Source organism: Meleagris gallopavo, chromosome 22 (assembly GCF_905368555.1).
Source record: "Meleagris gallopavo chromosome 22, MGAL_WU_HG_1.1, whole genome shotgun sequence".
Lineage (NCBI taxonomy): Eukaryota > Metazoa > Chordata > Aves > Galliformes > Phasianidae > Meleagris > Meleagris gallopavo.
Genome location: NC_139425.1, coordinates 869,028 through 893,102, shown reverse-complemented (window position 1 = coordinate 893,102; position 24,075 = coordinate 869,028). Strand labels below are relative to the sequence as shown.

The window sequence follows — 24,075 nt, the reverse complement described above, 5'->3', positions numbered from 1 at the left end:
TGAAGTCTCATCAGTTTAAAATGCAGCTGTTTGTGAAGATCTGATGGCTAGAAACTGCAGCAAGGCCAACTTTGAAGCAGGAGGCAAGTGCTAAATATTCAGTGCAGTGGTGGCATTCTGGGATGGATCACCAGCACCTTGCAGAAGGGTTCCCCTGGATTGGCAGACCTTAAATCAAGGTGCTGTGCTGCTGCTGAGCATCACTGTCCCAGCTGGAGTCAACCAAAACAGGGAATTTAGGGGAGTGGATGGAGTAGGCATGGGTGGGGGATTCAGAAGGTTCCATATGCTGATGTTTTACTGTAAACTCACTATTAAATTTGGTCTGAACTGGGAGTTTGTGTCGTTTGGATTGTGCAGCACAATGAGAGGTGAAGTAGACTGCTAAAGTGAATGCTGAATGGATGTTCTTGTCTTTGCAGTGAAAGTTAAGAGACACTGTGCTTTGACCTTGAGTTGTGTGATTAGTAGTGTAGCAGTTGAGTGCCAGGTATTTTTAGTTTTGGTTTTAAAGTTGAAAGAAATAGTGGGTGGGAGGCCTGTAAGATTTCTTCATACTCAGAGAAAACAATACATTCAGTTTCCTTACTCTGGAAGGACAAGTGCCTGAAAATCTGATGCCGATAAAGCAAGACTATGATTCTTCCTATAGAAACTAGCTTTGGTGCATGTTCTGCCAGCAGAAAATTCAAATGGGTGGAAGCTGCTCCCCTTCATGTGTTGGTGTAATGAGAGAGCTTCAGCTGGCTCTCCCAAGGCCCTCCTGCCTGGGAGTCGTGCATCAGCTTCAGACTGTTTCCTGGCAGCAGGAATTCTATTGTCTTTATTTGTAGAGAAAGAACGTGCCCCCAGATGTGGTGGCAGTGGTAACAACTGGAGCTTTATTTTGAACTTTTTGTGATCGTCTGTGCTTTGTTCCTCTAAATGGATTCCTTTGTCATGTTGCAATGAACTTTTCCTCTTCTTTCCTTCCCTCTGCCCCATGTGTTTGCTACCTCCTTGTTGCTAAACTTCAGCTGACACAATCTTGTGCTCCTCTTCTAACTTGTAGCTGATCATTCAGAAGCTGTTCCTTGTGTCTGCTCAAGAATTTGTCCATCTCAATAGAAGGAAAGTGCTCCAAGCTTGGGTAAAAGAGCAGGGACAGGGCTTCATCGTGACAGCTCTGTGATGTATGACAGCTTCCCTTGTCATCTTCAGAATCCTTGCCTGATAAATCCTTGGGCCCCACTGCTCCTTTCTGCTGTAGTTAAGTTTCCCCATCTTCATGTTAGTTAAGTTGCAGCAAATTATCTTTCATTGTCCTGAGTGTGCTGGCTTTTAGCCTTGCAGCCAGGAGAACCTTTCTGGATTTTCTTTCACTGAATCCACCAGCCATTTCCATTCCATCAGCTGGTCCTGAAATGCCTGATTCTTTAAGAATGCAAATTCTGATGGTGTGCAGTGTATTCACATTTTGGTGCTGGCAAACTGTCATTCTGCTAACCAGTTAGTGACATTTGCTCTTAAGTCACTACCCCCATTGCTTGAAGCAGTTTCCCTGTCAGGATGTTCTTAATGCAGTGGTGCCAAAATTGTTCCTTTACTCCTTGCTGTTCTCCTTGGGAAACACCTGAAAGCAGGTGTTTTGATTTTTTTCCTGTTTTCTTCATTCTTTTAACCAGTTTAATGTGTGTCTCTTAGTCCTTCCTGGGTATCAGATTCCATAGAACCATTAGCTGTTCTCTATGAATGACTTCAAGTTTTGTTTTTTTCATAAGATAGTTCTTAAACTGATACACTTCAGATGCTGTTTCCTAGGATGCTTTTGCATAACCTTTATGTCTGTAGTGCAGTAGAATTCACCGTTTTTGTTGCCTGCTAAAAATTTCTGAACAAGCTGTGCTGTTTTCTTATAGCAAACCTATGCTGATGCTTTCTTTAACCCTCCCTTCAATCCACTGCTGCATATGTGTGCTTGTAGAAAGCCTTTACTGCTCTTGTCAGTACTTTGGGTCCTCGTGTGCTCTGTTTCCAGCTACTTTTAATATACTGTTTTAATTAACGCACTGCGTGTCTTCTAGTTGCATCACTTTTGCTTGTGCTGGGTGATAACTTTTAATGCTGCTTCTTAACTCTTTTAGTTTGATGGTATGTGTCAGTATGGAAACGTTTTAGTGCAGACCAAACAAATGGAAAAGTTACATTTGGTAGCTGTTCTGCAGACATGACAGCTCCTGTTATACTGCTGCACGTCCTCTAGCTGTAGTCTTGGTTTGATGCGATGTGTTTACTAGCGATGAGTAATTACTCAAATTGTTTCTATCTGTGTTTCCAAATTTCTACCTTCCCTGTGTTTATCAGATACAGATCCTGGTGACAGTGTCTCTTTTGTGTAATTCTTAGCAAAACCATGAGAAATTTCTGAAATCCTGGAACTTTTTTCTTTCATTGCTACTTGAAAAGTGTAGCGGGTTTCATTTGTACTTGGGTAGTGTCCTTCTGACATACTGCTTACTGTTCTGTTGTGCTTGGAAGTCATCAGGGCTGGAAGGTCAGACAAGGCATCCAGCAAGGAGGCAGCAGAAGAGCTGTAAGCAAAGAAGCACAAGTGTTTTCCTTGGAAAATGCCTTGGCCAAAGATGTGAAGAGCTAAATGACATGCTAGATAGAACATAATCCTCAGCATTCTGACAGAAATCAGCAGTCTCTTTGTAATTCTGTCTTGTCTGTAATCGTGCCATATGCAGCGCTGTTAGCAGCTGGGTGAGGGAGTTGAGTAACTCATTAAAGCACTGTGACAAATGAGTTTAGGAGCACAGTAAGGGCAAGTTTTCTCTTAGCCATAACAGCAGACAGCCTAAAAATTTTGTTGTTAGCATTTCACAGCTAACTTGTTTGAATGCATGCTCATTTCTTAACTTTTTTTTTTTGTAATATAGGAAGCCATTTGTTAAATATAGCAAATGCATCGGGGAATTTATCTGTTTTGTTCTTACAGTAACAAAACCTTTTAGGAGATCAGATTTTCTTGCATCAAAAAAAGCTGCAACCGTTGATCAAGACCACAAGTTTAAATGCAAGTTCGTGGACTGTTCCAAATCATTCCGCAAAGCCAAGTTATTGCATTATCACATGAAATATTTTCATGGAGTGGACAAGTCTGCAGAATCACAGCAGAACCCGGTAAAAAGGCACATTCAAACCAGAGCTTCTTTGGCTTCTGAGAAAGCTAATCAAGAAAGGTCAAAAAGAGGACGGAGCTCAGCTGGTTCATTGTGTAAGTATCTTGCTGATTTTTTTTTTTCTTTAACAGCAGCAAGCAGGACAGGGTGGAAATCAATTTTCTTTTGGGCTGAAAGAGTCGTCTTATGGCTGCAGCTTGCATATTTCTTTGTGGAGAAGCATAATGATATATCTGAACATTCAGTTTTAGAGAAGATAAAACTGAAGAAATTGCCTCATCTAGAAACACAGATGAAGTTCTGTGATGAGGTGACTGTGCAGCTTGCCTTATTTCTTCATTACAGCTTACTTGTGTATTAAATCTGTTCCTTTTTTCAGAACTACTATCCCTTGACATCCTGGTCCTTTTTTCCTTCTGTTTGTGTCAAATGCCTAACTAGTATTGCTGAAAGTCTTCTTTTGTCCTTTCTTGTACTAAGGTAGCAGTCTGGATAATTCAACTTCTCTTGCTTCTCGCTTTGCTCTTTACATTTCACAGTCCTATCTCAAGAGTATACTGACGTGCTAGTGTAGAAGTCTGCTGGCAGTTTTGCTGGACCTGTTAAATACTAGGATTTCTTTCACAAGTGCAGTTGCTACAGCTGTTCTTGAAAGATACTCCTGCACCTGGCAGGTAGTGGAAAGGGAAGACCTCAATGTAGCCATTGAAAGGGAAGAAAATCAGAATTCTTCTTCAGTTGTAACTGCTTTGCAGTCTTCAGAATTATGTTAATTTCTTCTTCTCTGTTCCATTCTTTGAAATTCTTTGTTCCTGCTGTACTGAATACATCGGAGTGACAGTCGTGGTGTACCTGTGTACTGGTGTGGGTACTGATAATGTGTCCAGACTCTTCTTGTGGGCAGGTTTCACCTGGTGTCCTGGATCCATGAGTATTACCTCTCTTGTCTTCTGACTGAGCCTGTTTTGTAAAGTCCAGCTTTCTCTTTGCCAAATCCTCTGGTCCCTGTAAATGTTATATTTTCCTTATAATTTTTGATCTTTCATTGGTATTCTGTATAATTAAGGATTTCAGAATCTTTTAAGTTGTTCATTGAGTTACCAGCATGATGTAGCAGAATATATCTCGCTTTACATAGTTTCATGTCTGCCTTTCCTAATGCATCCAGCAAATGTTTTTTCACTTGAAGCACTACTGCTTATTCCTAACAAAACAGCGTAGCTGAACTTACTGCTACTACAAGTAAACTGTTTACCTCAGGTGCTCCTGTATTTTCAAATAATGCAAAGGCCTAAGATTTAATTACTTAGGGGAGCTGCGTTAGAATGTACCAGCTTCTGTTTATCACTTGGAATGCAGCTTGCATGTAACTCCACTGCCTGCAGAAACGGAGCTGGACGTGAGCACGTAGTGAGGAGCAGCAGGCAGCACTGATCGGAACAGGCTTCTTGTTTGTTTTCATAGCAGGTTTCTGTTCTGCTTTTTGAGATACTGTGCAATTAGTTCAGTTTAAAAAGTAGTTCCCCTCTGATTGTCTTGAATGAACTGACTTGTGGCTCCAGATTTGACCTTTTCATTACCCTTTCCTCAAAGCATATCCTGTTGATGTGATGACATCATCTTGGCAGCTCTGGCAGGTAATTGTTTATAGCATTACTTCTTTATGTAAGTCTCCACTCCTTTCTTTCCTCTGTGGTGAGTGGATACTTGTAACCCATGTGTGTGCTTCATGGCATATTCCTGCAGGTCGCACCTTGGCTGTGCTGACAGCTGGTGAATTGTCAGTCAAGGTGGAAAGGGTAGAATTTCAGCCTGCGATCAAAGCCTGCTGTTGTGGGGATGCGGAAGCTTTTCCTTGATGTGGAAAAGGGAGGTCATCATACTGCATTTGTATTACAATGCCTGATTATTTAGTTATGTTTGTATTTTGTTGAACTTCTTAATTCTTGTAATTCATCCTGTACACAAATTCTAAAATAGAGTTAATGGGACTTACAGACTCACTGTTTCATGTTGTGTTCTCATCTTTTTGCAAGCATCATTTCTGTTACTAATTACCCGAATAGGAAGACCTGCTGTGCGATGCAAGAAGAAACAAATTAGATTCTAATTTCTTTATACTTTAGTAGAGATTCTGAAATTTCAGCATTTGAACTGTAGTAAACTGTACAATTGGGAACTGGCTTCAAAAGATTAAGCTAGAAAGACTGATGTGAAGTACTTGTCCTGTCTGTCTTCCTTCTTAGGGAGGAGCTTACCTTGGCTGTGCCAAATTTGGCAGCTACCTCTAAATTTTGTAGTGGCTTTTCATAGTATCATAGAATATCCTGCATCAGAAGGGACCCGCAGGGATCACTGAGTCCAACTCCATTTAATGAAAGTGAAAGAACCTACAGGTGTTTAGCTGGTATTTTAAATTGTCCTTGTCTGATCAGAGTGATAGACTTGAATGGCTCCTGACTGCTTCTAAGCAATACTTCTTTTCTTTAATGGGAAATCTGAGATCATCATGATGAAAACTCCTCCCCAGTGCTGCAATGCTTAACTGCATGAGGACTGCTCCTGTTTGGTCTTTCCTGAAAGAACTGTTCTGTGCAGACAATGAGGCAGTTGGTTTTGGGCCTCCCTGACATACAGGAGCTGCAGGTATTTCTGCTCTCAATTTTTAAGTTGCTTTGCACCTCTGCAGGTGTAATATAGAAACTGATGCAACTCTTTAGTTTAAGAGGAAAATCAAGATCTGTATAAAATGTTTTAAGCTCATGCAACAGTATATAAGATTTTTGGGCAGGGTTGCAAATTGCTTCTTAAAGTTTGTCTTACAAAGAAGATGCCTTAGAATTTTGATTATTCAAGTTGAGACATTCTCTCAAATTTGTCACTTCAAAATTGAATGTTGTGTGCTGTCTGCTAAGTTTTGAGGCAGAGTTGCTTGGTGATGGTGATTGATATAGTGAAGGAAAGGAGTGGAACCTTTTCCATGTCTTGGAAAATACTTGATGGTAAAATACGTTTCTTCTTTCTTTGTAGTCACAACTTTTTCCTTTGCAAAATCACTGATGCTTCACCATTGATAAAACATGTTTGCACCCTGCAAACATTGAATGTAAATTGTTTCCTCTGAAGATGGCAGCTTTCTTCAGGTCTCTGTGGACATCCTGTTGTATCTGAAGTACAGGTTTTTGGGAAGGTTTGTTGTGTCCTGACTTGGACCACTTAACGGGGTTTGGAGGCTCAACAGAGCTTAGTTCCTGCCTTTGTGCCAGGGGCTGCTGAACAATTTTTCTGAAGCCTGCAAGTCAACTTGGGGCAGACTTCAGTGCTTGAACAGTTGATGGGCCTCACCTCACCATGTGAACAAGTGGGGCACTTTGTGTGCAAAGAAATGCCACTGAAACCTTCTCAAAGTTGGCTGCAGTACTCATAGTTCTGCTAATAAGCACTTAGTGCTGACGGGCTTCATGCTTCCCTCAGCCTGACTGTTGTACTGGCAGGGACTTCACCAGCTGCTGAATACCATAACCTTAATATTCCCAAGACACAGCTCAGCTCTGCAGAGGAGTCTTGCTCTTTGTGAGGTTAAACTGGTTTGGAGAATTCAAAAATACCTTGCAACACAGGGCTGTGTTTTTTGGGGGTTAGAGTATATATGGAGCCTGAGTCTGGCAAGCTGCTGCCAATGTTGGCCCTGCTGCTGTCCTTGCCATAGGAACAAAAGAAACCAGAGGACGTGCAATTTGTATTTCAGGGACCACAGAAAATCTCTCCTGCCGATGAGTCCTTTGGTGATGCTTGTGGGGGAAAAAAAACCATGCATTTTGTCAGTGGGCTTGAATTTTTGTACGTGCCCACACTGTTAGAGAAGCATCACGAGTGTCTTAATGTCAGGAATATAGAAATACCTTTGTTTGCTTAGTGATAAGATACAACCACGTGTACAGAGGAGCAGGGTGGCAAGCTTGCTTTGCTGGCTTGAACTCAGCGAAGGTCCGCTGTCACCTGGTGGCTGTTAGCATGTGGCTCAATGGCACCCAGCCCGGGGGACTTTGGGGTGGTGCAGTGGGGTGGTTGCCCCTCTTCTTGGTGGGAGAAGGTACACAGCTCTCCTACGAACACAGGGTTTGTTGTCCCCGGAGGAGGTGAGGAGCTGTGTTAACAGCCTGTGTTCTGCAGAATTGCCAGTCAGCCTGTGGCTTATCTCAAGATACTGCGTGTGGTTTGTGGACCGTGTGTCAAATTCCTTAGGTGTAAGTCAAGATAAGAGGTCTTCCGTTCCTGAAAATATGAAGGATATTCTCAGCACGTGATTTCATAGCTGCTGGTGGTGAGTACTGTACAGCAGACAGTACTTGGAGTTAAATCTGTTTTCTATGAAGGTTGAGTTATCTTCTTAACTGGGACCTGATATCTGTGTTCCTTTGGACAGAAGGCTATTACATTGCTTGCCACTGAGTTTTGACATGTTCAGGTTTAAGTTCCACTGAGTGCTCTATCTGGCTGGTTGCCGTGGTTTCTGCATGGCTGAGATGGTTGAGCACTGTTCTGCATTTTACTACAGCCTACAGTCCAGGCTTGTGTTGTTGCTTGGTAACCTCGGTGGAGTGCAGGAACAAGTACTTGACAGAGAAGTTAGTTATGAGGTGTGTTGTGTGCTCTCAGCTTTTCTTGAAACCACATCAGGATTTCTGTGGCAGGGAGAAGACAGAGGTGGAAATGTTGTGCGATGGTGAAGGCTGGCTCAGGAGCACAGAGGGCAGGGCACGCTGCAGGCAGTGCTGAAGAAAGCCTGAGCGTGGGCAATGTGCAGACGTCGCTGGCACGTTCATAAATAAAGTTAGTTGTGCTCATTACAGCTGCTTTTCATTCTTTTGGGGCCCAATTTAGAAATTGACCTGTTTCGTGTTAATTATATTTGAAAGTGTTCTGAGAGGAGAAAAGACTCCACTATTGGAACACTTAAAGATTCAGGTGATGTGCTGCGAGTTTAGTCTGTACGCTTCCAAAACAAACAAACAAAATTCAAAATGTATTTAATAACTATTTCAGCAGAAAGGCACCTGGCATGTGATTGAGTACCTTGGGACTCTTCCAAAAATGTATCCCTGGTGGCTGGAGAATAATACAGAAATAGAGTAAGCTTTGTGCATTGTAAAAGATGCAACATCTTCTTAAACAGAAAAAAATTCTTAAACTTTCACTCTTACAAAGCTAAACAACCTCATGGATGTAAAATAGGCCTTTGTTCCACCTGGAGACTCTGTACGTGGATGTGAGCCTGCAGGAAGCATTTTGGAGAGCTGGTGGGATCAAGATGGCCATAGCATAGTTTGAATGGTGATTTATGAAATACAGTTGGACTGCTGGGAAAGGAGAAAGTTTGGAGGCCTAAATACCTTGTAGGTATTTTTCTAGTGGAATTTTTGTTTTTAAGTTCTGTGAGAAGCTATTCTGTAAGTAATTCTGGAATTCAAAGCAGGCAGAATGGTAGGTAATCAGGAATGCTTATCCAACTTGTTTACGTGTCACCATGTACTGACAGACTCTGCCTTGCAGAATGTCTGCTGGGACACTGGTGTCGCAAATTTTTTAAGAAATATCTTAATCTTGTTGTTTTTGTTGTTTTCAGCTACGGTGTACCATGGGAAAACATTTTTTCCTCCTTAAACAGTTGTTGTGTTCAGTCCACTAATTGTGGAAGTCCCCAGAAGTGATTACCATTAGTGGCAAGTCCTACAAGCATAGGGATGTACTTCCACTGCATTAAACTAGTTCCTGTAGGAGGAGAAGCTGGTCCTCTAGAAAATGTAAAGTCACGTTTGTCACTTTGTATCTCACCAAGGAGCATTCATTTCTTGTTTTAACAGTTCTTTGTAGGGGGGAAAAAGAACTATGTTCTGAGGTCTTGCAGCTCTCAATTTGAGCACACGCCCAGGGAAAGGCAGCAGTGAGCTGTCAGAGTGGATGAAAGCCACCTTTATCGTGGTCTTGTGTAGGAAACTTGAGCTTTTTGTATCTTTTCTGCCTTCTCTTGTGGCTGATGTGAAGCACTACAGCAGATGACTGAAGAGTAATCAGCAAGTAACTAGAATTATTATGAACAGATCCTTTTTACTGTGTTTATTCGTGAAGTTCTAATGCAGGTTCATTATGGAAAACCAGGGAGAAAACCATCTGATGGCCTCATTGCTGGATTTTGAGTTCCTTTGTTCTGAAGGGACCCACATGATTCTGAAGGGGTCAGAACAAGATGGCTTAATGTGCCCCATTGAAGCTTCACCTTGAAATGTTGGACAGGCTGGAGCACTTGATTTCCCATCTCCTAACTATGCTGACTTGGACTCCATCCTCAGCTACTGCTGAGTTACTTAGAGGCTTCCAAGTGAGAAACCTGTTGACGTGTACGTCTTCAGGTATGAAGAAAGATGCCTTTAGTATCCACTGAACTTTTGAGATCCTTATGGTGATAGAATCATACATTCTTGACAAAAATCAGTGTTTTGTCAGCCTGGCTACTGGATGTGATTGACAGAGATATGTGAGTTCGTACGGCAAAGTTGTAAGGTACTTTTTTATTCTGTCAACCCTACGTGTCACACAGCCTTTGCTTTCACCAGCTTCAGCTGCCAGCTTCTGTGTCCAGGAGTTCTTCAGTAGGAAGAGTTGCTTGCTGTTAACTGCCTCAAGGGCTAAATGAGAGCTAAATAATTTAACTTCATCTGCAATTCTATTTACTATCGAAGTCGTGTCTGTCTATTTCATGATTTTATGAGTTTTAGGTAGCAGTTCTGAGTTCTTGTATTTCTCCTGGCTGAAGCACTCGTTTTTTGGTGGTATGTACTTAAAACTGCTCATCCTCAGATGCATGGAGCTTCTACGCCTCTTCTGTCTGCTCGTTACAAAGCACACTTGGGAGCAGGCTGTGGTTCCTCTATTTACATCAACAGGAGCTCTTTCTTCTCTTTCAGAAGAAACTGTCATCTGACTATATCATTGCTGATCTGAACTATTTCTCTTTCCATCTTTCTTCAGTGCCACACTATTTCTGAAAGAATAAAGCTCTAGGGAATGCATTTACATTCACCGTTTCTTTGTGCTTTCTTTTTTATTTAAAAAAGAAGTGACAACAACAAAAAAAACCTTACAAGTCTTGTCTTGAAATGAGCTTCTGCTTAAAGCTCGGGTCACGTTGCTGGGACTGAGTTGAGCAGTGCATCTCTTTGGAAGTGCTCTGCAGGGCCAGCCAGGACTGCTGCTGGGGAAGGAGAGTTCCATTTTGAAAGTATTTAAAGTTTGGACCTCATCTTTATTCTCTTTGTAGATGCTCCTCTACACATAGCCCTGAGGAGTACCTCATATAGAGGTGAAAAAATAGAAAAGAGAAGACCTTCCACTGCTGTAAATGCATTAAATAGTCACCGATACTCTGTTAGAGGGCAAACCAAGGAGAACCACGTAGTGAGATCGCTCCGGAAGCCTCAGGAGAAACAAAGAGGTGAAAATGGTACGCAGCTTTAGTTCAAAATGAACTCTCACAAGCCTTGCTAGGAACTGATATATGAATATAAAGCATTTTGTGTACCTTCTTGTAAAGTGTTGATTTTTTGAGTCTGTGGTGTGAATTATAAGCGGTAGTTTTCACTGTTTCCTTGTCGTGGTTTCAAATGAAGAGTCAATACAGCAAAACTCAGACAACTTTTTGCTGTGCTCATTGGGTTTAAATGTTTCTGGTTATGGTGCGTAACATTTCTAATGTATAAAAATACGGAAATATTTTAAAGTGAGTGAGAACACTTTCATGCCTGTTTGCTTACTTCATAGATACCCTTGGTTGTCCTAAGCATTATGTATTTTAAGCAATCTTGAAGTTTTTGAGATACATGATCTTAAGAAATAATAACAACTCTTTAGAAATTACTTGATATATCAGAAAAAAAAAATTACAATATAAATACCTTTTGATCTTTTCAAATAGTCTGTATTGTGTGCTGTGAAAAAATGTCTGGGTGATATCACTTCCCCTCTGTTCAGTGGTACAGAGTGAGTCCTGTTTATCCTAAATCTGCTGTAATGCAGGTGGATAAGAGCCACGCAGACACATGAAAATAATTCCCTGCATACCATCAGATTTTTAACAGCACTGTTTTATTTCAGATTTGTGGTGACAATTTGAGCCACTGCGAGAAAGATGTAAAAATCTGTGCGTAGTCTACTTCATTTGTAACAGATCTTTGTTCAGGAAAACTGTAATGTTATCACTGGTCTGATTCAGTGGGGTGTTTCTTATTTGAGAGTATGGCCTGTAGAGATTAGCTGGACCTTTCACTGTGGTGTTGGTGGGTGTGAGAGTGTGCTCATCCTGACCCTCATAAGTCTCTCAAGGAAATTAAATGTGGTTAAGATTTTTTTTATACTTCTGGCAAAAATTCTTTTTAATAAAAAAAAAAGTGATTGTGATGAATTTGTATGATTATGTAATACAGTTTGCATTTCTTTTTGGTCTTGCAAGTCTGTGAAGCTGTTTCTAGCCAGGTAGCTGCCTTATTGGGTCATGTTCCAGTGAGAGTTCATTAGACTTGAATGTGTTTACAGGAAATGACTTGGGGCAAAATACACAAATATTTGGATTTTTTTCAGTTTTTAAGACCATACTGGCTAGTTCAAGGGGAATAAGCATGAGACTGAGTGTTTTTTTTTTTTTTTTGTCACACTTACAGCTGATGTGTTGAGTGATTGAAGAAGCATATCTTGCCCTCTTATGTGCCTTGAAACAGATCAGGTGATCGGACCGTGCAGCCTTCCATTTCCAAGTGGAAGGATGCAGAATGTTCCTTAGTGTGTTGACCTCAGTTATTGTCCTTTTCCTGGAAGAATAAAATGATGAGAGTTACTTGCATCTCTGTATATGAGCTGCAAGAAGGAAATGGTCCCCAGAGATTCCCAAGCCCTGGAAAAATAGGAGGGATGAGACAAAGGGAAGCCAGGTGTAGGTGGAAGCTTTGTTGGGGATACGTAAGAACTTCTTCCTCTAGAATCTCCATGCGTAAATGGTAACAGGAGGGAGATGAAGTTTGTTTTCAGCTCTGCCAAACCTGTTCCCTCTGGGATCTGCATGGCAGACTGCTGTCCGTGGCTGCTGGCAGTGTGCAACTTCAGCAGCCCTGGTCACTAACATGAAAACGAGGAACATGAGCAGCGAAGTTACAGGTCTCTGCAAGACCTGAATGGAAGGAGTCATAAAAACTGACAGCTCTTTTGAGGAGATGCTGCTGTTTTGTCTCCTGCATGTTTCATCACAGCTGGTAATCACCCAAAAGTCACTGGGGATTCTGGTTCTCAAGGTGGGCTGCTTGTGCCACAGCAGCACAGCCCTATGTTGTGAGTTAGGGAGGTTACTAACAGCTGTAACAGGAGGTTAGTGCAGTACTCTGGTGCTGTTCTGTGTCCTGAGTCGGGTTCTTAGGTGTTTTGCATAGGAGAGCATTTCTGAGAGAAGAGTGTCTTCAGCTGCTTACTGTTTTAGCAGAGATCAGTAAATGAAGTGGCTTTCTGGATGGGGTGGCGAGCAGCTGGAGAGCTGAGTGCTCTGAGCAGAGATGGAAGGCATCCTCTCACATGGCACTGTGTGGTTGCACCTCGTGGCCTTGGCAGTGTTAAGATAACTAATTTGAGGAACTATGCAAGTATCTGGACGTTCTGCTGCAGAGGGCTACATCTGAAAGGAAGAAGTTAGAAGCAAGTGACAGGAAGTAGCACAGACTTGTGTGCATTGCCTGGCAGCAGTTACCTCCAGCAAAGGCTCTGGAGACATGCTTTGTGACTGGACTTCATTGAAAGCATCACCTAATTGCTCAAAAATCTAATTTATATTCCCTTAAAAATAGTGTGGACTGCAGATGGTTCAGTTGGCTATGCCTCCTGTTCTTTCACCGTTACTGAGTGGGAGGTATAGCCAACTGAATCTCTTGTTCTCTGTTTTTCTATGAAGCCCAGCATTTAAGGAACTGGAGCTGGGAGAAAGGGGGGTTGAGTTTTTGTTCTTGTGTCAGACTTCTGTCATAAAGCGACTGAAAAGTTCAGCAGTAAGGCTTTCAGTTAGAAATTTGAATTGCTTAAAAACCAGTGATATAGCAGGTGTCCCAATAATTTCTGAGGGCTCAACCTCTCTACATAATTAATAAATGGTGCATTGGTGTCCACTTGTTTTCTTCTGCATGCTGTTGTAACTTCGTTATGGGAATAATCACCCTAGGACTTCAAACAGACCAATTCTGGGGGCTGGCAGTTCTTATGAGTAAGCTTTGTGCTGGTTTTTTTCCTGGTGAACTGGCCATGGTTAACTGAAGAAACGTTTAAGAGAATTAGTTAGTGCAATAGGTGTGTATACATCTTCAGTATTAAATTGGAATGTTGTCTAATTTCAGCTGCTAAAGAACATGAGAAGAACAAAGAAAGAAAATCCAAGGACTATGGAAGGTCCAAGGCAAAGAAGAAGAAAAAAAAGAAAAAGAGGACTAAGCCTGGTAAAGTTTTTTTCTTCTTAGAGGAAAATACTTTATCTTCTTTTGCCCAGTTCCATGCTCTTAAGAGATGGCATTACAGATAAGACCATCTTCTTTATTTATCAGTTCTGATTTTGTGTCATTAAGAAATAATGAAGATCAAATAGTGATTGGCAAGATGATTTATATCCTGATTGAGGTGCATCATTAATGCTGCATGACAGCTGATAGCACTTATAATGGCACAGAGTAAATCTAACTCTGCATTCAATGTGTTAGTCTAAGTCTGGCCTTTCATTGTTTGGTGTACTTGTATGCAAGATTAACCCAGTTACAGAAGGTACAGGTTACCTTGATTCACTGCTGAGTTCCCCTTGTACCAGACATCGACATATGAGAGAGTCATGGGGTTTGAAAATGCTGATGGGTCCTCATTTTCCATTGGAACTGCTTAAATCTTTGCTCATTTTCAGAGATTCTGGTAATGAGCTCTGTTAAACCTGTCACATCCTGATTTTTCGTGGACAAACTGTCATGAGATAAATAGGAAAGAAAACTGCAGGTAGACTGACTAGATTGTACTGAAATAAATAATTTTATTAAGTTTCTGATTACACAGTGCCTACAGATAAGAGGTATTCTGCAAGTCCTCATTCATGAACTTTGTGCAGTAACTTTACAAATAAGCATGCTAAGAAACTGCTTGTCCCTTTTTCCTTGGGTTTTTGAAATGTAGCATGTTGGCTTCTCAAGACTCCCTCAAGCTTTGTGTGTACCAGATGAATTGGGGTGGAGGCTAGTTGTATTCTTGGGTGCTGTGTCTTAGCTTGAGCAAACTGTAGGTTCACCATTTCAGTGTACAGAAAGTGCAGTATGTCATATTTCTGAGAGTTTTGGAGCAATGCTAAGATCTTTTCAGTAGCTAACTACAGTACGGTCAGTTTGCCATCTCTAATCTGTTCTTGTCAGATCTCATCAGTAATCCGTAGCATCTTAATGTGACCTCACTGCAGCCTTTCAGTACCTAAAGGGAGCCCACAAACAGGAGGGGAATCAACACTTTGAAAGGGTAGATAACAGCAGGACAAGGGGAAATGATATCAAGTTGAGGGAGGGAAGGTTTAGGTTGGATGTCAGGGGGAAGTTCTTTACAGAGAGAGTGGCGAGGTGCTGGAACAGCTGCCCAGAGAGGCTGTGGATGCCCCGTCCATCCCTGGAGGTGTTGAAGGCCGGGTTGGATGAGGCCCTGGGCAACCTGGGCTGGTATGAAATGTGGAGGTTTGCGGCCCTGCGTGTGGCAGGGGGGTTGGAGCTTCCTGATCCTTGAGGTCCCTTCCAACCCTCGCCATTCTGTGATCTTCACACTTCAGGATTAAAATAGCAGAGAGCACTCAAGAGTGGAAGAGCTTTGATTTATCCTCCAGTGCTGAAATTGGAGTGCTATCAAGTGATTGGCACCAGAGTAGTGAGAACTGACTTTCCAACATTGACATTTCCTCTCCCCCCCCTTTCCTATAAAATATCCAGCAATATTTCTGGGGGGTTAGATTCTCAATTTTATCAGTTACTGTGAGGGACAAGCAAGTTATGTATTACCTTCTGTGTTACAACATAAAAGCTGCAGGAGATTTCCAAGGCTCTGTGTTTTTGGCAGGGGGTTTGATATAGTTCTCATTTGAAATACTGGACTGCTAACTTTTTCCTTTTAGCCAAAAATATCCAAAATAAAACTTTCTTAGGATGCCTGGTGAGTTACATTCTTCTGAATTCAGCAGATTGTTGGATCTCAGAAAACCATGGTCAGAAAGACCTGGTTTTAAAAATCAGAGTTGCTTTGAACTTGGATAAATTATCCCGCTCAGTCAGGAGGAAAGGCCTGGTGGTTTGTTCTTTCAGGAACACAACAGCAAAGGAGATGGAAACAGTTTTCAAAGTGAGGCCAGGACAGCACATTTTAACTGCCATTCCACCAGCATACTTCCTGGACTGTTTCGTTTTGTTCAGTCATCATACAGCTGTGTAGGGTCACATTTCTTGAGGGACCGATTATACCAAGAAGGCTCTTGTAACTCATATTTGCAGCCCTTTTGCTAATGCTGGGTCTTTAAGACCTGAGGTTAGCGTTGCGGAAATCTGTTCTCTGAGCCACAGCAGTTGAGAAGCTCAGTAACTTGGGCGCAATGATTCTTCTCCTTTCTCAATATGCCAATTATTAACAGTTCCATTTACTAGAGTAATATGAGGTGCATGCAGTGACTACAGCTAGAGTAGCCTTCTAGTTTGCTCGTGTCCCTGTTTTTTAGTGAAGGAGCCCTGCAGGCTTCCTGCCAGTAGCTGGTATGGAGGGAGCTGCCTCCCTCTGCACGCAGCCAGGTGTGATGTATGGGCCAGAACATGGCAAGCTGGTACTTCAGAGAAGCTGTTCTAGGTGTGTTCTCTTCATGTTCCTGACTGACTTTTCTTTTCTGATCAAATATCCCATTTTGTCTGTAGGCTAGGGAGAGAGAATCTCCTTTGTAGCCCATGGTACTGGGAAGGAAACATGTATGCTGTGTGAGTAACTGGGATGTTAGGGAGAGGTCTCCAGCCAACAGTACTTGTGTAGAAGTGGCTGTAATGCAAAAGCATTTGTAGACACATTCAGCCTATAGAATACCTGGATTTAGTTTAGCCAGCATTTTCAGCCTTTCTGACATCAGTAGTGAAGGATGATTAAGCTGTTTAAGATTTGTATGGTGTCTTTCTTGCCTCTTGGTTACGAGTCTTTCAGCAGCATAGTGAATCCTTGAGTCCTGGTATGTAGAAGTGGACGCCCCGTGAATCATATGTGTTGTTACTGGATGTTGTTTTTCTTCTGTTTTTTTCCTTGACCACAAACTTCTAACAGCAACGCTTACAATTTTACAGAGTACTCTGCTAGTGAAGAAAACACAGATATTTCACAGGAACTTTCTCCTGAAAAATCAGTTGTCACAAAAAGTATTTCTTCAAACAAATTGTCTGCCCACCCAAGCACACTGCTGCAGTGCTCTGAGTCTGGACACCACCGAGGAAAATCAAAGGCTAATGGTAAAATAACTCTTTGGCTGTTCTTAAAACAGGTGCTTTGCAGGTTGTATGGTCTGTGTGTTGTGCTTGGGACACCACTGGCTATGGTTGTGTATCATGCCATATCTGTACAACTGCTTGCTTTTCTAATGGCTTTCTGAACTATGTAAAGAAAAGAAGCTCTTGAGTAGACATTAGTGACCTTATAATATTTATAAACAGAGCTCAAAAACTGGCTGCTGCATTCCAGCTTTCATGATCTTTTAGTGTCTTGATATTTGCTGTTACAAGTTAGTGCAGAAAAAAGACACATTTTTCTCCTACTACTCTTAAAATTCAGGAATTGCCACACTTAGCCTGTTTTGAACAAACTATTAATGATGGTATAGAACTTCATAGAATTATAGAATGGCCTGGGTTGCAAAGGACCACAGTGCTCATCCAGTTCCAACCCCCTGCTATGTGCAGGTCACCAACTAGCAGCCCAGGCTGCCCAGAGCCACATCCAGCCTGGCCTTGAATGCCTGCAGGGATGGGGCATCCACAGCCTCCTTGGGCAACCTGTTCCAGTGTGTTCCAGTGTTAATAAACAAATTTGATGTTCCTTGAATTAAAAAATGAACTGACACATTTAGGAATGTGTGTCTACATATCCAGGGTTATTTGGGAGTTTTTTGATCTCTCTGTAACTACCTGGTATTTGATTTTTATTTTTTTTTTTTTGTGTAGAGGAGGACACCATGAGTGAGTCATCTATGGACAGCTTGCTTTGGAGTGATGATGACTGCAGTCAGGATGTTGATGTAACCACAAATCCTGACGAAGAAGCTGAAGAAAGTGACTTTGAGATTGTTCGGTGTATTTGTGAAGTAAAAGAAGAAAATGACTTCATGATTCAGGTAAACGTTCAGGTTTTGTTATTGAGAGAAGTGGTTAAGCTGGAGAGGATCTATGAAAGTCTTTAATGCTTGGTTTGTTGGGGTTTAGTGTTTGTGTTTTGTTTTAGAAAAATGCAAATCTACAAGGAAAAAAAAAAACTGGAACACTTCCTAGGTTTAGAGAATATACACTTTAAATTACTGGAGTGGAGCTTTTTTGGAAGCAAATCCACATTCTTCCATTCAGCAATGGAATTAGGAACTCTGTAGTTCCTAATCTGCATAAAGCCATCTGTGCATTGTACTCTTTGTAAATTGAGTGTACAGTAAACTTGCCAGCCAGAGCAGTGTCTGTTGTCTGCCCACTTAACACTGGTAATTAAAGATCTCTTTGAAACTGCCTCTCTCTTTCCTCTTAGTTAGTCATTCTACCCAATTTCTATTCATCTCAAAGAAGGTTTTGGTACATATTTGACTCTGGCTTCTTTTGCTCCAGTTTATTTTTCTTCTTCTCATCTGAGCTGTGTAGTCTCCTTCAGAAAGTCCCTTAAGCCTTAGAAGATGCAGGAAAAAGTCATGCAGGGACTTGGTATTTCGTGCTCTTGAATGAGCTTTTCATAGTTGCCCCTCTGAAGAATGAGCTTTATTTCAGGAAGCTTCCATCCTTCTCTTTCTTATGGGACCTCAGTTCAAAATGACAGTAGTGTAGCTGTGGGCTCCCTGCAAATTTTAAGGTAATTATGAGATTATTTTGAAGTGTTTGTTTATTTTTGAAAGTGTCATGACAGTGTCTGGATCGTATACTTTGGGGATTACCTAATTGTCTCTGTAGGCCTTGTCACAGATTGATGGCAGGTGAGTTTTTTATCTCAAAGCAGCAGTGACAGCAGTGTTTCACAGAGCATATCAGTGTTTAACATCACTGGATGAGATGCATTCAAACCTGCTGTTCCATAAAGCATCAGCTCTTCACTTCTTTGGTTTTCCAGGCAGATACTTCAGATATCCTGTTAGTGGAAGAGTTGGAGAAGTGTCCTAGAAGCAGCAATTGCTGTTCTTGGGTGCTGCCTGACAGAGTAATGAAGCTTGCACTATTCTGTTTACAACTGTGCAAATCCTTGGTGTTCTGTTTCCAAAGCTCAGTGGTATCCTTGAAGGCAGGCTGACTTCTGAGCCATGTTTATTTACTATAAACATAACGTTGCCAGAAATGAGATGGGGCTAAAAATTATTTGTCTGGCACGTGAAGCCCAGTCTGCAGGTTTTGTATTCACTTCCCCAGGCATCCTGTTGTTAATTTTTGTGAGGTTTAACCCCCCGTAATGGAAGGGGGGGTTAAACAGGCTCCTGGGATAGCTGTTAGCATACTGCAGTGAGCTGAGTTTTTAGTGTTCAGAACTAGGAGGAATGGAGTAGCTGCCACAGCCTGCCTTGCAGCCTCTACTTGTTTCTGGTGGCCCTCGTTGCTTAGTAGGGGCAGAAGCCTGGTAAGGGCAGAGGGAGTGCCTGCTTGGGTTAGTTTTAGTGTGAAGAATTGTTGGCTTCTACAGCAGGTGCATAGAAACACCTGTTCTGTCCTGAACATCAGCAGCTGGGCTTGGGTTCTGTCCTCAGCAGTCAGGCTTAACAATTAACTTGATTGAGTGCTTTTCTTTGGTCTTTTGTACTGTTTAATAGATGAGTTGCCCAAGAAGGTCCAACACCTTTCTTGTAGTGCTTAGTTCATTCTGACGTACTGTTTGCATTAGTGTTGGATCCTGATGCATGCTGAGATGAGCCTTGTGCCCTGCTTGGGGAGGGAGTGGTGATGGGCCGTGCTCAGAATGAGTGAATGGCATCTGGGAGTAGAAGAGGAAGAGGAGACAGAAAGCTGTTGGCCATAACAGCAGGCTGGCTGCTTGCAGAGGAGATGGCTCTATGAAGTGTGGAAAGGCATAGATTGGACTGTGATTATTCCAGCAGAAGTAGTCTCAGTGCTGGTCTACAACTGGAGAATGCAGAGAAATGTCAGCTGGGTCAGAACACAGTCGAAGCATAGCTTCTTTGTAAGGTTTTGTGAGCTGCTGCTTATAGCATTTCTCTAGGCTTAAGTAATTGGATGTTTGTTTTTTTTATACATTGCAAAGATTTTATTTTTTGAAAAACAAAACCAACACATTCTGTGTAATAGTAGAGCTGTCTAGGAGAGCAGGATATTTTCTTAGAGAGTTGCAGATAGGCAGCATGGCAAGTACCTGCGTTAGTTACAGGGATGGGAGCAAGAAGATGTTAACAAGGTTTTTGCAGGCTGTAGGGCTAGCAATGCAGATAACCTAAGGTACTGAGTGCAGTGCCCTCCATTCCTTTTGGTCAGCCTGTAGTTCTTGGGAAAATGGTTTGAACAGTTGGGCCTTTAATTGTTGGTACAGAAATGTCTGGGTTGGCTCTTCAATTGCAGATCAGTAATATAAGGGAAAGATCCTGTCATATGCAGCTATGGAACTATGATGAGGGGAACTCATTCTCAGAGGTGAAGTACTGGAAGTACCCAGAAAGTCAAAGGAAAATGTCAGCTATCGTGGATTTGCAAGGAGGAAAGATTTTCTTCCTTCTTTCCTATGTAGACTTTGATACTTGGAGACTCTAGTTTGGAAGTGGCTGCTCTAACAGAGCTTGCATTTAGGCTTCTCTTCCCGAAGATGCATGATTTCAGTGTATGGGTTTTTAGAAGAATATTGTCTTTGCACTTGTTTCTGTTGTTTCTTCTGTCCTCCCTTATTCCTCCATAGAGATCTCACTGAAGAACACAAATGTTTGGGGTACCTGTTTGAGCACATACCTATAAACCAGACTGCTTTGACTTGAGAGCAAAATTAGGAAGTAGAACACTTGATTCATGCTTGTGACTGGAGGTTTGGTCTTCCTACAATGCATGTGTGGGGTCTCCTTACAAGAAATACAGTTGCAAGTCATTTTCTCTTTGAACTGAGCTCATTTTCATGAATGTACCCAATTAAGAATTAATGAAGAAAAAACAAGAGGCAGCATCTTTTATTTGCTTGGAAGCACGGGGAACCTTAACATTTGATTGGATTTCACCCAGTTAAGCAGAGTTGGCTCCATTTATCTCTTTGAGTTCATAGTAAATCTCCTGGTAAATTCAGCTTAAGGTAACTGATAAAATACTCTTCCCATATCTTGAACCTGGTTTATGTTGTCTCAAGCAAATTGTGCTTAAAGATTGTTCATTAGCAAGGGCACAAACAGATATTGTAAAGCAAGTACCTGTTTCAGTTAATAGCTGTTTTCAAAGGTTTTTTTTGGATTTATTGATTTATTTTTTATAATTTATCAGCCGCTATGATTTCATTCTAGTCTCCATAACTTCCTATGGAGGTAGTAGTTTTACTGCTTTGCCTTCTACTGCTTTGGAAAACACAGGACTTTATCTTTAAGATTCTACTTGGGCCCCCCAAAAAAAGACCAGATAAAATTACATTGTCCCTTCTGTTTGTTTTTTTACACATAAACATCAGTGAACTTGTGTGTGTAAGATAGAGAATGGTGTGCCTCAGTGTCAGTGCCTTTGGAGGACATGGGTGTGAATAGAATCAGGATCTTGTTGTTCTGGTTGCTGAAAAGCTGCCTTAAATATATGTTCTATTGGGCTTGGTTATTTCTTACTTGAAATTCAGCTCAAAAGTTATTGCTCACTTCTGCACATTTTTCTCTTCAAAATCTCTTACTTGGCTTACTTTTAAATCTCCTTTCTACTGCCTGGACAGGGGTGTTGACTGGACCCAGAGCAACAAACTCAGCCTGGCTGAGGTGGGAGGTAAACGTGCAGACAGGAGGAGGGAGCTGTGTTTCGTTGCCTGATTTACAGGGCGCAAGTGTGACCTTCTTGTTTTGGAGCTCCCTGCTCGTTTTGTAGCAGGCAGGCTGGTTTTCTTTGTCTCTTTTGTTTTTAGGACAGCTTCCTCTGGCTCCTATGTATCTTACTTTGTGAACAGGGGATGGTCTCTGAATATCTCCTGAAAACATCTTCCTGCTTTAGATCCCCTTTTCCATTTAATAAGGCCAGCCACTATTAGTCCCATTTTTCAGAAGTCCATTTCTCTGGTGGCTTCCTGTGCTCCAGTTTCCCCCATGCTTAGTTAAAGCAGATGACAGAAGCCGGTGGTGCCTTCCTGTCTCTCTTGGCTGGGGGAAACGCAGCAGATGAGAAGAAGAACACAACGGAGGTGCTTACCAAGCTGGTGTTTTGCAGGTCGAAGAGCCTCTCAGATTGCTTGCAGTTGCCATTTCTTCAGTTCATTTGAAAACTTTTGCCAATATAGCCGTGGTCTCTGCATTCAGCTTTTGGCTTGTTTTCCACGATATCGAGATTACAATCTACAGTTTCACTGCTCATAGAAAGAGGAACTCTAAATAAACACCACACCACACAGTTTCAAATTAAAAATGACTTCATATTCTTATGTGTGGTTTTGTCTCATGTTCCGCTGGCCTTTAGGCTACAGTTATGGTTTGGGCTGCTTGTCAAGGCCAGAGGGGGGAGAAGAAAGAGGCAGAAGCAGAATGTGTGGGTGTAGTTGGTTGTTCCTGCCCTGAAGCTGCAAATATAAGTACAAGGATTACATGTTAAGTAGTGTAACTGCACTAAAAAGTAGTGCCAAAGTGTACTCGGCCTTTACCAATAAGGATAAACATCAGAAAGTTCTTAAAAACTTCAGGATTTTTTCTTCTCTATGAATAGAAGTTCCCTTCTGGAAATGAATAAAATGCTAGAGGTACAGTGAAGCACAGGGTTGGCTAATTCTGTGCATCATGAATATCCCTTTGATTTTACAGTTAGGTATGTTAGTTTGTTGTTTGAGGGTGAAAACTTAAATTAGAAAACTTGATATATGTTTATAAAGCTCGATTTTATGTTGTTTGCTGTCCTTGATAACATGTGCATGCATCTCCTAAAAGGTTTTCATCTCCGAAGGAAACATTCTGGTACTTCTCAGGATCTCTGCTTTGACTGCATAATTTGTCCCATCTCCATAAATGGTGTGAAAAATGTGGGAAGGACTGTAATAGCATTGCAGTCTGTTTCTTTAATGTGCTGGTTTGAAGCTGCCAGGGAAGGGACCCCGACATACCTTGTTGTTTTAACATGTGCAGATGATGCATCTCTTAATTGAGTATCTCTTAATTGAGGTTCATTGATGTGCACTTCTTGATTTTAACAGTGTGAAGAGTGTCTGTGCTGGCAGCATGGAGTCTGTATGGGTTTACTGGAAGATAATGTACCTGAGAAATACACCTGCTATATTTGCCAAGATCCTCCAGGTACAGAAATTTCTAAGTTCCACAACCTTCTTAAGTATGTAGTAACTATTAGTTTGTATACTCCTGTTGCAAAGATTAAACTTCTCTTTTTTTTTGCTTCACTAGCTGTATCTCTTCAGTAAAGAAATTCAACTTCATGATTCTGTAACTGAGCTCACGTGAATGCATGAGTCAATGTTGTGGAATTACAGCTGGGCAGGAATGGAAATCGATGTTTAACTGGGGCCATCTGTGTCACGTTTGTCAGTAATAAGAATTGAAATTGATTCTACTGCCTGACTGCAGAAAATAAATGAAACACTCAGGAGAATTCAGGAAAACTCCTTATGATTAAAATGTAGACACATCTTAAGGGACATGACTGCAGCTTTCTTCCAGCAGGGCCAGGCTTATGTGCTGATTAAAACAAACCAGCAAGAGGCCTCTGGTTCTCAACAGCTGTGATGTCCTTGACTTGTTTGGAAGAGGCACATCTATAGATATAAACAGAAGTTATAATGGGTAGTACAGTCAGAGTTAATTAAGCAATGCATTTTCTACTCCTAAACATGAGGCTGAATAGTTTAAAATATCTGCTGCATAAGATGAGCTGAGACAAAAACTGCCCTTCTGACATGGGTTGTTTCTGGCTTCCTTCTGTGTGTCATAAAACCTCACTGAAAACCTCACTGAGTTTGTAAATGGATGAGGTTTGGGCTTGTGTCCATACTCATATATGATGAGGTGCCTGGGATGTCAGCCTGCCTCATCACAAGCCCTCTTGGCTTATGTCGGGGGGTCTCCAGGCTTTTGGCTTGCCTGGGCTGCATTGAGTGAAAGGGAATGGTCTTGGGCTGTGTACAAAATATATACTGTAGTATATATAGGTAATGTATATAAATAAAAAAAAAAGTTTTGTTACTTATAGCTTTATTAAAATATCAAAAAGAAGGCAACAAACCATTAAACTAGTGGGCTGGACAGCAGAGTTCAAGTGCTTATTTAGATAATGACTACTGCTTTTCTTGACAGCTACACATTCTTCAGGCACCTAAATTATTTGCTTGTGGCTAAGCAGAGTTTGTGCACTAACATTGTTTGTACTCAAAGCAAAGAAAAGACACTATGCTTACATACAGTTATCTTAGCCAAATAATTTATAATCCTTAAGGTTGCATTTATTATAAT

General features: G+C 41.5%; 1 protein-coding gene across 12 annotated transcripts in view; it reads left to right on the top strand.

Moving 5' to 3' along the window:
• The window catches only part of PHF20 (PHD finger protein 20), a 65,419-nt gene that overhangs the window by 28,744 nt on the left and 12,600 nt on the right, over positions 1 to 24,075 (top strand). For 9 of the 12 annotated variants that reach the window (XM_085241722.1, XM_085241721.1, XM_085241723.1 and 6 more), the window contains 6 exons: positions 2,981 to 3,259; positions 10,483 to 10,665; positions 13,586 to 13,684; positions 16,571 to 16,732; positions 17,441 to 17,610; positions 22,809 to 22,908. In XM_085241722.1, the coding sequence (XP_085097848.1) occupies positions 2,981 to 3,259; positions 10,483 to 10,665; positions 13,586 to 13,684; positions 16,571 to 16,732; positions 17,441 to 17,610; positions 22,809 to 22,908 (993 nt within the window). The remainder of the gene's footprint in view (positions 1 to 2,980; positions 3,260 to 10,482; positions 10,666 to 13,585; positions 13,685 to 16,570; positions 16,733 to 17,440; positions 17,611 to 22,808; positions 22,909 to 24,075) is intronic. The other 3 variants (XM_085241731.1, XM_085241730.1, XM_085241732.1) reach the window with 3 other exon arrangements.